This window comes from Cydia amplana, chromosome 7 (genome assembly GCF_948474715.1).
Source record: "Cydia amplana chromosome 7, ilCydAmpl1.1, whole genome shotgun sequence".
Classification (NCBI taxonomy): Eukaryota; Metazoa; Arthropoda; class Insecta; order Lepidoptera; family Tortricidae; genus Cydia; species Cydia amplana.
This window is the reverse complement of record NC_086075.1, coordinates 17,326,248-17,340,736: the sequence shown is the minus strand read 5'-3', so window position 1 is coordinate 17,340,736 and position 14,489 is coordinate 17,326,248. Positions and strand designations below refer to the sequence as shown.

General features: G+C 42.3%; 1 protein-coding gene across 1 annotated transcript in view; it reads right to left on the bottom strand.

Annotated features, from left to right (window-relative positions):
- The window catches only part of LOC134649784 (protein draper), a 45,331-nt gene that overhangs the window by 11,819 nt on the left and 19,023 nt on the right, over window positions 1-14,489 (bottom strand). The window contains exons 5-12 of the mRNA XM_063504612.1: window positions 14,172-14,289; window positions 12,903-13,114; window positions 11,243-11,388; window positions 9,103-9,253; window positions 7,679-7,785; window positions 6,704-6,865; window positions 1,225-1,431; window positions 320-475 (exon numbers count right to left, since the gene is read on the bottom strand). Of these exons, the coding sequence (XP_063360682.1) occupies window positions 320-475; window positions 1,225-1,431; window positions 6,704-6,865; window positions 7,679-7,785; window positions 9,103-9,253; window positions 11,243-11,388; window positions 12,903-13,114; window positions 14,172-14,289 (1,259 nt within the window). The remainder of the gene's footprint in view (window positions 1-319; window positions 476-1,224; window positions 1,432-6,703; window positions 6,866-7,678; window positions 7,786-9,102; window positions 9,254-11,242; window positions 11,389-12,902; window positions 13,115-14,171; window positions 14,290-14,489) is intronic.

The following is a 14,489-nucleotide window of genomic DNA, read 5'->3' as shown; positions in this document are numbered from 1 at the left end:
CCGGTTAACCCCGGGTTAGTGGAATGGTGCAAGTGAGTCTTAGATGATTAGGAGGCTAAGTGTTAAGACTATGTCTGGATGACAGATTTACGAGTAAAGCGGGCAATCCCGTTCCTTACACACAGGTAAATAATATAATGATAAAAATTCCACATTTGAAATAGCGCTAATAGATTTATACTTATACAGTATTGTTTTGTGAGTGGCTTATTCCTAAGATGCCAAGCTGTTTCTTTGAGTTCAGGCCGAAAGTGCCGAGAGAACGGGTATTCGCAGGCTGCACCCGTGTAACCGCTGTGACAAGTGTACACGAACTTACCGGTGACATGGTGACAGTCGGCGCCGTTCTTGCAAGCGCACTTCTCCTGACAGTTGAGGCCAAAAGTGCCGAGCGGACACGGGTATTCGCAGGCCGCACCCGTGTAACCACTGGGACAAACGTACACGCCCGTCACTGGGTCGCATGTTGTGTTACCTGAGAAAGAGCAAAAAAATCAGCAATGCCGACAAAAATAATTGAATTTCAGCACACCCATGTGTTTTGCTAATAGGACATAGTTATTTTAAAAAGGTTGCCTAATAGGTTGCACTTGGCCTGTGATGTTTTGGAAACAATAGTGCACTAGGTAACAATTTTTTTGAATCGTTGTGATGCTATAACGACCTGTTTATAAACATGTTAGCCATTGTTGCTAACTCTGAATAACAAGCTATTACACGATTAAATCATTGTTTTTGTACTAGGTAATACTGCGAAATAGGGCGATATTTTCCTCTGCTTTTAACGATAGCAATCTAAAAAATAATAGAGGCATAAATAACTCATAAAAATATCTCAATAACAAATCAAATGCGAGGAGTTAACTTCGTTCCAACCCATGGAACATTCACATCAGACGGTATCAGTCCTAGTAGTGGTGACTAGAACATTCTACACAGTTTAAGACTCACCATCAGGCCCGGGGGCGCATCGCTGCGAGCAGCCGGCTCCGAAGGTACCAGGCTGGCATGGCTGTGAGAAATTAGCTCCAGTCCAGCCCGTAGAGAACTTACAATGGCCTATAGCAGAATCATACTAGCAGTTTGTAAAACATTGTCAAGCTTTAAAACTCTCCACCAAGCTCGGTGGCGAAGCTTTGCGAGCAGCCGGTTCCGAAGGTACCAGGCTGGTATGGCTGCGAGCAGTTATATCTAGAACATTCTACAAGGCTTAAAACTCACCACCAGGCGGCCCAGGGGCGCATCGTTGCGAGCAGCCAGCTCCGTAGGTACCAGGAGAACATGGCTGTGTGCAGTTAACTCCAGTCCAGCCCGCTGAGCATTCACACCGGCCCGTATCGGCATCGCAGGAGGAGTTGTTGACGCAAGGACACCGCTCAGAGCAGCCGTCGCCGAAGAAACCTTGCTCGCATTGCGTCTCGCAACGGATACCTGGAAGATGTGTTATTATAAATGTTGAGTGTGTAACTAGCAAAAGTGTAAACTGTGTTGTGTAAAAAAAACATTTAGCGCATTGTGTTCCAAAAGGTGCGTCTGTGCTCGTCCCATTTATAAACATAGAGTATAGAAAAGAAAGCTAATCACACCCCATTGTATCGGTTTTGTATATGTTTATAAATATATTTTGTGGCGTATGGCGTTTCATTATTATCCTTTCTCTGCAGCATTTGTATGTCATATACTTAGATATAGCTGCATAAGATACTTTTGTGTACTCAAAACAGGAAAAAAGGTACCAGTGACATAGAATTAGAAACTAGTGATTAAAACGTTTAATTATGCTATAAAGACAGATCAGTAAGGGTTCATGTTCAAATCATTAAAGAATGAGTTTTGTTTGGCCTCTGACAACAGTTAATACTGTTACTTTCAATAGTAACAGCTTGTGTTCTTATTAAGCAATGATTTAGTCAGACAGGTTAACAGAGATGGATTGTCTCTTTATGCAAATAAGGGTAGGGTAGGTATACATCACATCAGATAATTATGATTTAAGACCCTTAAATTTGGGTATGTGAACCTAATTGCTGTGTGTGTAACCCACATAACTTTCATAGCTTCCGAGTTAAAGATTTGAGTTCCTTCTATAAAACTATACACCCAGACGCTTACACATATCCACGGACATTATACTATGTTTCGTGTTAGCTAATTTTTTTTTTATTTACAACGTTAGAAAATTTTAGACTTCCATGTTATATTAGCAGATTTCATTGCAACATTTTATTAGTAATCAATCATACATGACCCAATCATTATTGTCTGCTACCATAGAGAAAAAAATACATAAATTGCTCACTCCATACCAAAGAATATAATACTTCCATACATCAGTTTTGGTACTAAAAAGACTATTATTTTCAGTGTCGACATCTAGCATCGAGTAGCGGAATTATCAGCACTGCTACTTGACAATAGATGTAGCACCGACCGGAAAGTCTAATTTTCAACATAAGTCTTTCCGGTCGGTGCTTCATCTATTGTCAAGTAGTAGTACTGATAATTCCGCTACTCGATGCTAGATGTCGACAGTAAAAATAATAGTATTTTTGGTAGCAAAACTGATGTATGGAGAAAGCACTCTTGTCTTACTATATTTCTCTATGTCTGCTACATCTAACAGTGTACATAAATGTATTAAGGTATAAGAACAAATAAAGAACTACCCGAACATTTTATCAAGTTTTATTCACACGTACGCCCAACAGTTTATTTAAATATCCTCTAAACATGTTATTTGCATTAAAAGTGCCATCCTTGGAAGAAATAGTCCACAAGCCAGCTTGGCTAGTCAGAAAGGAGTCTTCGACGTCTAGTATTGCTACGACCGCATTTACATTTTCAACGTCCAATGTGTTTAATATGTTCTTTGCTTGTAATAAGACAGAATCATGGTTAGGTTGTTCAAAGTTAACACTCCAAGACACACACTGTGATAATGTAGATATGCCTTTCAGGCCATTTATATTATCTTTCGCAGTTAGAATTTTGTAATACTTCTTGCCTTTATCTAATTTGGCTTCATGTTTGACCATTGTATACTCAAATTCCTGTACAAAATTAGTTTCAAAATTCTCACTGTCAGTTTCATCGTAAGTAGGAATTACGTCTATATCTTGAAGCGTCGAATCTTCGTCGTAATACAAAGAGTCGTAAGAACCGAACATATCTGTTAGAAGCACATACAAACGATATTAGATTAGTTAACACCCGATAGGCAGGCATACTTACCTAGTTTCCTAGTGAGACCTGACGACAGAAATGATTGCGATGATTTTAATGATAACAAGCAGATACTGTCTATACCAGTATTATGAGCGGTTGGCATAATTTTGGTAGTAGCAGTAGCAAATTAATCTTTATTAGTCCTGAGATGAGTAATAAAATAAAAATAGCGTTGTAGTTGTATGAGTGAAAGTTATTTAATATGAGGTATGACTAACCTGCTTGTGTTTCGTCAGGTGACAAGCAAAACTCACTAATTACCACCACAAGTTCATAGCCATAGAGAACCGTAGTACTAAAAGAAGGTTGATTTTTGCTTAAATATTTTTTAGTGAGTAATTAGTGAGTTTTGGTTTGTCACCTGACGATTTATTTTACATATTATATGGCTAAACTTTGAATAATCGTCTTATACAGTCGACGAGTCGACGTCAAAGAAACGGTAACATTTTTCACTTTATTACAAAGAAGTGAGGCGCAAAGTTGTAAACATATTTTTAACTTTTAACGTCGGCTGTATAGGGTCGTTAAAGTGAAACAAATTAATGAGGATCGCTATAGATAAGGGAATTAGCAATCTTAATGGAATTTATTTACTGTTCTGTAGCACGTGTAGCTGTATGACGCAATACTGTGACTTTATCAAAGCGGAAATAATTTGCAGAACTCGTTATCTAATAGTAAGGACTCGAGCAATTGAGTCTAATTACTTGTTAGACGTCTATCATGTTCAAGTGCCTAGCTTTAATTAGCTTGACAAATGTGGCTTATTGGGCAGATAGTATGGTTTCAATTGCGAATGTTAAGTAGTGTTGCGTCCATCACAAAATGAGTCATCGTTCAATGTTTGTAAGCATACGAAATATGGTATCAACAGCGAATTAGTTAAAATAGATGTTGTTGTTTTATTACGAGTAACTAATGTATGCCTATTGGGAAAATATGGCAAATCATTTATGATTAGTGTGTTGCCATCAGGTTCGTGGACTAATCATATTGGTCCACAGACAAGACATCCTCTAGACTGAGCATAGTAGGGCTACCCCCTCTGCCACAAATATACGGTAGTTTTACTCCATCTTCGAGTCAAAGTGTCTTTGTGTGACGTCCGTGTGTTTGAACGGACCAATCACGGCACGGGACTCGCTCACCTCGTCCCCCGCACCCCAGTATTTTTGGCAGCATCGGTTTCATGAAATAATTGCTCTAATCTCCGTCTGTATTGTAATGTATTGGTCTAATAACGTTCGAGAAATGGGCTTTAGGGCTTTTATTTTTTTAATAAAAAGAAGCAACGTTACGTCGTATGTACGTTGTACGTGTACTGTAAGCGAAGCGGTCGGCGCCAAAAGAATTATCTCAGGCTGGGGTGTTACCTGTCTGGCTGTATGCTGTACGTTCGTTGTCCGCCGATACGAGTCCGTACGAGTATATTATACACTGGCCTCGCCTGTAAAGCTTTGGATTCCTCCGAAAACGGTGCCGTCATATTACGGCCGCTATATAGCGTTGACTGACGTCACTAGAACGTTGTCTATGTAAACAAGATGGCGCGGTTTCCTAGACGGCGTTACGTTACGTTGATTGTCAACGTAACGTAAGATGACGGCCGTCATGACCTTGTCGATAGTTTCGTGAACGTTTTATTAGATAGCGGTGACGCCATTTTGAATAAATGACACGAGATTTTAATAAATGATTCCGTACTACGATTATTTTCCTCTTCTGATGATATTTCATCCTCCAAGTAAATTATAGATGATCAAGCAAATCTTGTCAGTAGGAAAAGGCGCGAAATTAAAATTTTCTATGGGACGTTATCCCATCGCGCCTACATTTTTCAAATTTGCCGCTTTGACCTTGGTGGATGACGGTGTGTTATGACGCCGTGGTACTTTTCACATGTCACCACCGTAAAGACGGCCGTCTTTTGCTGCCGCTATATGACGGCCGTCATATGACGGCACCGTTTTCGGAGGAATCCAAAGCTTTAGCGCCATTCCCACGCACTATTGTTCTGCCCGTCAGTAAGGTTGCCAGAGCTCAACGAGGGTGAGGGATGTTAGGGTGGGCAATGCGCGCATCTGGAGTTGAAGGCGTCCATAAGTTACGGAGACCGCTTACCATCAGGCGGGCCGTATGGTTGTTCGCCACCGTCGTAGTATATTAATAAAAAGTTGTATTTCACATACCTTGCCAATGCGTCTCGCACTGGCTTCGTCCGGTAACGTGGTCGCATCCGCGAACATTATCCCCACAATTGCAGGGCTAAAGGCAGTCTTGTCACTCAGATACTTAGTCCCTAATCCCTATGTCTATGACGTAACTTTTGTAAGGCAGAGGGAATATATTTCCCACATGATTCTGAACCTTATCTCAAAGTGATAGGGTTCGGTTTTGCATAATACCTGACACATTATAAAGGGTTGTTTCCCATACCTCGCCAACTAGTCTCGCACTGGCATCGTTTGATAACATGGTCGCAGCCGCGAGCATTATCCCCACAGTTGCAAGGCGACCGGCAGTCTTGACCGAAATAGTGTGGTGGACATAGGGTTGCCAGATCGAAAGGCGCTATTATCGGGAAAAAATATCAATTTTTCGGGATTTTGGGCCTTAAGTCGGGAAAATGAACCATTCAAATTAAATTAATTGTATTAAAAACAACGATATTATACATTATTGGCACTACGTCAGCTGCTCTGCCCAATCTCGCCAAGCGCGCCCCGCGCGCGCGCTGACGGGCTCGACGCGGGTCGCTGGTTCGCTCGACGACAGTTCAGAACTTGAAATTATTATTTTATAACGTGATGCTGTTTTTCGGGACAATTTTCACTAAGTCGGGAATCGGGACACATGCTAAAAATCGGGAGAATCCCGCCGAATCCCGACCATCTGGCAACCCTAGGTGGACAAGTGTGTTCGCACTTGTCGCCTGTGTAGCCCGGCCCGCAGATACATTTGCGAACGGTAGCCCTGCCCTCGCACTATAGACCAGGGATGTTGCGAACATCCGCATCCGCATCCGCAAACGCGGAACATCCGCATTATTTTCAACATCCGCATCTGCATCCGCATCCGCATAAAATCGATGCGGAGCTTATGCGGATGCGGATGTCGAACAAGTTGGTACAGGAACGTCTTAGCGGCGGCGTAAGTGCTAGGTAATTTCGTCATTACCTATAACGAAATCGTCTAGATCCAGAAAAGTCGGCGTAGTTACTGTTTATTAAATATAACGCACCTATATTCTTGCTCAAATACTAAACGTTTCGTTTTTTTTTAATAAAAGAATACTAAAAATGTAATATTTGACGTTTTCTAAGTACCTAATCTTGACATCCGCATCCGCATCCGCATCCGCGGATGTGAGCCTTTAAATATCCGCATCCGCATCCGCATCCGCGGATGTCAAAAAATCTGCATCCGCAACATCCCTGCTATAGACCCTACGTTTTAGACATAAGGTGTTATTTACCTCGCCAACTAGTCTCGCACTGGCATCGTCCAGTGACATGGTCGCAGCCGCGAGCATTCTCCCCACAGTTGCAAGGCGACCGGCAGTCTTGACCGAAATAGTGTGGTGGACAAGTGTGTTCGCACTTGCCGCCTGTGTAGCCCGGCCCGCAGATGCATTCGCCTGTGGAGAAAAACGTACTTTAATCGATTGTGTTAGAGTTCATTTTTTAATCCCCGGCACAAAAAGAGGGGCTTAAGCTTTGGATTCCTCCGAAAACGGTGCCGTCATATTACGGCCGCTATATAGCGTTGACTGACGTCACTAGAACGTTGTCTATGTAAACAAGATGGCGCGGTTTCCTAGACAGCGTTACGTTACGTTGACTGTCAACGTAACGTAAGATGACGGCCGTCATGACGGTGTCGATAGTTTCGTGAACGTTTTATTAGATAGCGGTGACGCCATTTTGAATAAATGACACGAAATTTGAATAAATGATTCCGTACTACGATTATTTTCCTCTTCTGATGATATTTCATCCTCCAAGTAAATTATAGATGATCAAGCAAATCTTGTCAGTAGGAAAAGACGTGAAATTCAAATTTTCTATGGGACGTTATCCCATCACGCCTACATTTTTCAAATTTGCCGCTTTGACCTTGGTGGATGACATTGTGTTATGACGCCGTGGTACTTTCCACATGTCGCCACCGTAAAGACGGCCGTCTTTTGCGGCCGCTATATGACGGCCGTCATATGACGGCACCGTTTTCGGATGAATCCAAAGCTTTATGATGATAAATTCATACCAAGACTATATTTTATAATTCGTCTCGAAATTGCACATGGCTTGCTAGGCTGTATTAGATACCGAGAAAGGGGAAAATGGAGGTGAAAATTTTGAAATGTACAATGGTTAATTCTAGAAACATTTTGTGTACTTTTCCCAAAAAACTTTAATCAGAGATGGCATTAGGAGTTATTCAATCATACCGTTGACGGGGTTGCAGGGCGCGTTGTTTTCACATTGGCACTCTTGTAGGCACTTCAATCCGTATTTCTTTCCGTCGCATGGACGGTCACATTTCAATCCGTCATAACTGAAATAAAAACAATAAATATCAGTAAAGATGAACAAAATTTAAAGTGAAATCAAATTAAATGCATACTCAAGAATGAGTAGCTAATTCGTGGTTTTGTTCAAGCAGTCGTCGAAATTCAATACATTAGTGGAGGAATAAGCAGGGGCATAGCTGCTAGTACAGGTACCACGGTACCTTGCACTGGCCATTCTAATGGGAGCAGGTGACCTTACTACGTCCACATAAGGTTCAAAGTGGCGTTTTTCGCGCAGTCGTATGTGTCGCGACAGTTGTTACCGTAGTGGACTGGCAGTACCTTACTACGTTGACATAAGGTTCAGATTCGTACCCGGACGGACACTTGCACTGGCCGGTCTCGTGGGAGCACGTAGCGTTGTTGGCGCAGTCGCATGTGTCGCGACAGTTGTCACCGTAGTGGACTGGCAGGGAACCTTACTACGTCCACATAAGGTTCAGAGTGGCGTTTTTCGCGCAGTCGTATGTGTCGCGACAGTTGTTACCGTAGTGGACGGGCAGTACCTTACTACGTGGACATAAGGTTCAGATTCGTACCCGGGCGGACACTTGCACTGGCCGGTCTCGTGGGAGCACGTAGCGTTGTTGGCGCAGTCGCATGTGTCGCGACAGTTGTTACCGTAGTGGACTGGCAGTACCTTACTACGTGGACATAAGGTTCAGATTCGTACCCGGGCGGACACTTGCACTGGCCGGTCTCGTGGGAGCACGTAGCGTTATTGGCGCAGTCGCATGTGTCGCGACAGTTGTTACCGTAGTGGACTGGCAGTACCTTACTACGTGGACATAAGGTTCAGATTCGTACCCGGGCGGACACTTGCACTGGCCGGTCTCGTGGGAGCACGTAGCGTTATTGGCGCAGTCGCATGTGTCGCGACAGTTGTTACCGTAGTGGACTGGCAGTACCTTACTACGTGGACATAAGGTTCAGATTCGTACCCGGGCGGACACTTGCACTGGCCGGTCTCGTGGGAGCACGTAGCGTTATTGGCGCAGTCGCATGTGTCGCGACAGTTGTTACCGTAGTGGACTGGCAGTACCTTACTACGTGGACATAAGGTTCAGATTCGTACCCGGGCGGACACTTGCACTGGCCGGTCTCGTGGGAGCACGTAGCGTTGTTGGCGCAGTCGCATGTGTCGCGACAGTTGTTACCGTAGTGGACTGGCAGGGAACCTTACTACGTCCACATAAGGTTCAGAGTGGCGTTGTTCGCGCAGTCGTATGTGTCGCGACAGTTGTTGCCGCAGTGAACTGGCAGTACCTTACTACGTTGATATAAGGTTCAGATTCGCTTACCCGGGCGGACACTTGCACTGGCCGGTCTCATGGGAGCACGTAGCGTTGTTGGCGCAGTCGCACATATCGCGGCAGTTGTCACCGTAGTATGGGAACTCGCAGAGTTTCTGACAACGAATACCGTAGTAGCCGGGCGCGCAGAGACATGAACCTATGAGAAAAAACCCATGAATAAAATCATTAAAATTGTAATCATAAAAATGCGAAACAGGGATGTTGCGGATGCCGATTTTTTGACATCCGCGGATGCGGATGCGGACGCGGATTTTTAAAGGCTCACATCCGCGGATGCGGATGTCAAGATAGTATCATAAAAAACGTCAAATATTACATTTTAGTAATTTTTATTTCAAAAAACCGGCCAAGTGCGAGTCGGACTCGCATTCCAAGGGCTCCGTACAATAAGTCCCACTCACGCTTGACTGCTCATTTCTAATCGGTTTTTTGGTTAATGACTAAATTACCTAGCAGTCTAGCACTTACGCCGATACTAAGACGTTCCTGTACCGACCTGTTCCACATCCGCATCCGCATTACATCCGCATCGATTTTATGCGGATGCGGATGCGGATGTTGAAAATAATGCGGAAGTTCCGCGGTTGCGGATGCGGATGCGGATATTCGCAACATCCCTGATGCGAAATATGGAGCCTTTAAGAAACGGACTAACGCTTAAAAGGTACACTGACGAGACCCGCAACCGTAAAGAACTAGGTCGGTGAAACGGGTTATAGATGCAGGGTTGGACAGGGTTAGGGCCACTTGCACCATTCACTAACCCGGGATTAACCGGTTATCCTGGAGTTACCATGGTTACCAGTACAATTCGTGGTTTTGTTCAAGCAGGCGTGAAAATTCAATACATTATTAGTGGAGGAATAGGCAGAGCTGCTAGTACAGGTACCACGGTACCTTGCACTGGCAAGTCTCGTAGGAGTGGGAGCAGGTGGTTAGGTTAACGGTTTAACCGCTTAACCCCGGGTTAGTGGGATTGTGCGAGTGGCTCTTAGGATCGGTGCGTTTATGGACGCGGACAAAGTGGGTATTACCGGTAGGAAGCTCTCCATTGTGTCTACATATACAGTGTGGAAAGATAAGTCGGGCCCTGGAGGGAAACTACCTTAAATCCTTAAGCTGGCTCATTTTACTTAATTTTTAAAAAGAAACAAAACTGCATTCAAAGTATTTTTCTTTTTTTCTTCAATTTGGCTTGTCTAAAAAAATCTTGAGTACTAAATATTACATTTTATGGATATTTTGTACGACAGACGATTTTAAGACCTAATGTTTCTTGGAGAAATGTTATCATTAACATTAACTGTATCGACTAGTAGAATAAAATTGCGAGTTTTTATTTTTTGGAATTTTTAGTCGGTTCGAATCCTGGGCGAGGCAAGCGAGTTTTAGAAAATCTTTGAATGCAGTTTTGTTTCTTTTTAAAAGTAAAGGAATCAGGGATCGGAACCGGTTTTTTGCAAAAACATAGAAATAACCATATTTTTCGAATTATTTTATACTCGAAATGTAGGACTCAGTTGTGTTTTTAGGTTACGACTTCGTATTATTAGATTGCCCAATTAGAAATGAAGTAATTAGCAAAGAACGAAAAAATACCGTTTCCGTTCCCATACAAAAAATACCGGTATCCGATCCCTGAAAGGAATGTCTCCTTTAAGTAAAATGAGCCAGCTTAAGGATTTAAGGTAGTTTCCCTCCAGGGCCCGACTTATCTTTCCACACTGTATAATTAAATTACCGTTGACAGGCGAGCAGAGACCGCTGTTCTCGCATCGGCAGCTGGACCGGCATCCTTTGCCGAACGTTAGGAGCGCGCACTGCCGCGAGCAGGTCTCGCCGTCCCAACCGGCTGCCTAGTCGCACGCGCCACACGTATCTGGGTTATTTAGTTCCCTATCTGTTCTCATAGACGTCTATGTATTAATATTACCGTTGACAGGCGAGCAGAGACCGCTGTTCTCGCACCGGCAGCTGGACCGGCATCCTTTGCCGAACGTTAGGAGCGCGCACTGCCGCGTGCAGGTCTCGCCGTCCCAACCGGCTGCCTAGTCGCACGCGCCACACGTATCTGGGTTATTTAGTTCCCTATCTGTTCTCATAGACGTCTATGTATTAATATTACCGTTGACAGGCGAGCAGAGACCGCTGTTCTCGCACCGGCAGCTGGACCGGCATCCTTTGCCGAACGTTAGGAGCGCGCACTGCCGCGTGCAGGTCTCGCCGTCCCAACCTGCTGCACAGTCGCACGCGCCCGTCCATGGGTCACATCTGGAAACAATCAAATTGTTATCCGAGTCTAATAGACCTTGGACGCTTATAAATAGACTCTGAATGGGGAATTTTACTGTATTTAAAATAAATTATTTTACACCATGCATGAAATAAAGCACCAGAAGATTAAGAGAAAGGTAGACAGCAGTAATTTTTAGACACAATTGTTATTTTAAAACCCGTAGAAAACTATAAATAGGTAATTTGATTGTGACGTCACAAGCTGGTGTTTCATATAAATTCCATAGTAGCAAAATCGTTTTGACAGTTCGAAAAAAGAAACTGATTTGACTAGTAGTCAAATAGCCTATTGAAAAGCAAATATTTGGGGAAGAGATGTCAGCCATATTATAATAAACATATTCATTCCAAGACTTTCCGTGTATTTAGACCTTTCCTGTTAGACTTTCAACTTAAAAACCACAACAGTGAGCTTAATTGTTAAATAAACAATAAATAATCAATGAATCATGGCAATGTATGTAATTAATTACATAGTTTTACGTCAATCGTTTCGCAATAACTCATTCTGTTGCTCACATATTGTCTGTTGTGCAAATGTTTACTACTCTGAATTCTCAATGTAATTAATGTTGTTATTGACTTATTATATTAAGTTTCGACCATCTAAAGCATAAAACAATAGCTTTTATACAGCAGAGAATACAACAATATAATTTAGCAGCGTTTTAACATTTTAGCGTAATACATTTTAGATAATCCCCAAATATTGGCAATGCCTATTGATATACGACGAAATCATACCAACTAAGCTTGAAATTGTAGATAGACTATCAAAATAGCATCTTTTAGTTTAGCATCTAATATTGTAAGCCATTTCTAGCAGGTTTGTATGTGCACGAGCCGTCTTTTGGCGAACATTCAAACAGGCATTTAAAGAGATACTCACAGGTCTGTATTATCTGGTTCACAATCGCAGTCCTTGTCGCACATCTTTCCGTACTTGCCGGCAAGCGATCAGCTCGCAATAAACGCCCTTCCAGCCAGGTTTGCAGGTACATGGACCGTCTTTTGGCGAACATTGAAACACGTATTTGAAGAGATACTCACAGGTCTGTATTAGCTGGTTCACATTCGCAGTCCTTGTCGCACATCTTTCCGTACTTGCCGCCAGGGCAAGCGCATAGTTCACAATGAGCGCCCTTCCAACCAGGTTTACAAGTATATGAACTGTCTTTTGGCGAACATTCAAACACGTATTTCAAGTAATATAAATAAATAAATAAATAAAATAAATATTATAGGACATTATTACACAAATTGACTAAGCCCCACGGTAAGCTCAAGAAAGCTTGTGTTGTGGGTACTCAGACAACGATATATATAATATACAAATACTTAAATACATAGAAAACAACCATGACTCAGGAACAAATATCTGTGCTCATCGCACAAATAAATGCCCTTACTGGGATTCGAACCCAGGACCGCGGCTTCACAGGCAGGGTCACTACCGACTAGGCTAGACCGGTCGTCAAATATATACTCACAGGTCTGTATTAGCTGGTTCACATTCGCAGTCCTTATCGCACATCTTTCCGTACTTGCCGTCAGGGCAAGCGCGCAGTTCGCAATGTGCGCCCTTCCAGCCAGGTTTGCAAGTGCACGAGCCGTCTTTTGGCGAACATTCGCCGCCGTGTAGACATTCGCATGTTCTGTTGCAGTCGACGCCGTACGTGCCTGGCTTGCAATTTTCCATGCACTGAAAAGTATAAACTGCTATTAGACTATTGGTTGTTAGAGTCTGCGCGGAAAGAGAAGAGTCGTGGAATGTATGGGGCCCAATAGATTCCACGACTCTTCTTTTTCCGAACAGACTACTTTTATTTCAAAACGAGTCGCTAAGAATTTATGGCCGTATTCATAAGCGCTTGTAAACTCTAACAAGCCCTTGATAATCATTTGTCCTTATCTGTCATTTTAACATTTGCGCTTATTAGAGGGGGACAAAACTTTATAAAGGTTTGCTTAGTTTTATGAATAAAACGTTTAGTATATACGTATACGTAACCTACATGTGCTAAATAGAGTGTGCAATTCGTTGCACATTTACAACACCAAGCTACCTTGTATCAAAATGTCTAATCAAAATTCCTACTCAAATAACTGTGTAAGTAATTGAGAATTGCTTAGCTAAGCATTTGGATTTTTTGGGATATATCTTTAATATAATATTTATTTGTTTATTACTCAAATAAGCGACACAGCATTACAGTAAAAACCAAGGCACTATGAAACTACAAAACAAGAATACAAGAAAAACATATGACAAATTAAACGTTAGATTTGGGCGACGACATAACAGCGTGGCTCCGTTGCGTCGTTGACTTGGTATGTATTATGTCTATCTACAACGGATCGACTGAGTAATGAAACTTTTATTTATTTGTACTATTTATAAGTAGTGAAGGTTTATTTTTCAAAAGTAAAAACGACGAGTAAACTACATCTCTAGGACATGAATATTTAATACATTATACATTGTATTAGTATTTACCAATAATGATGTAATGTGGATTTCCACTTTAGTGTTGAAACTTCTTACTAAACAGAAACTTACGAAGTTCAACTTTGACCTTTTTAGCATAACATAACAAGCAGCTCGATTGTTTTTCACCTTTAAAATGTTGCTATTTTAGAAGAATCGTGAGTGAACACTTGGAAATAATAAGTTTCCAAGGCACGGAACATTCACCAGGGTGCCTAGCCAAGATGACAAAAAACGCCAATCGAAAACTTAAATAATGAACAAGGATTACCTTTTCGCCTGTGTAGCCGGCCTCGCAGTGGCAATGTCCGGTAACGTGGTGACAACTCGCCCCGTTAGCACACTCGCAGCTCCACTCGCACTTCTCTCCCCATTTGCCAGATGGACATCTGCAGATGACATAACCATTATACTTCGTTTTTTTTAGCATTAGAAATTTGGTAAACAATCTTGATGTGTTGAATTGAAAAACACATTTTAAAAATAAGTTACGGTAAATATGTAACAATTATGAATCTAATACGATCTTTTATAGTCTTCTGCTTTCATAAGTAACAGTTATTGATTTTTAAAAAGTGTTTTTCAATTA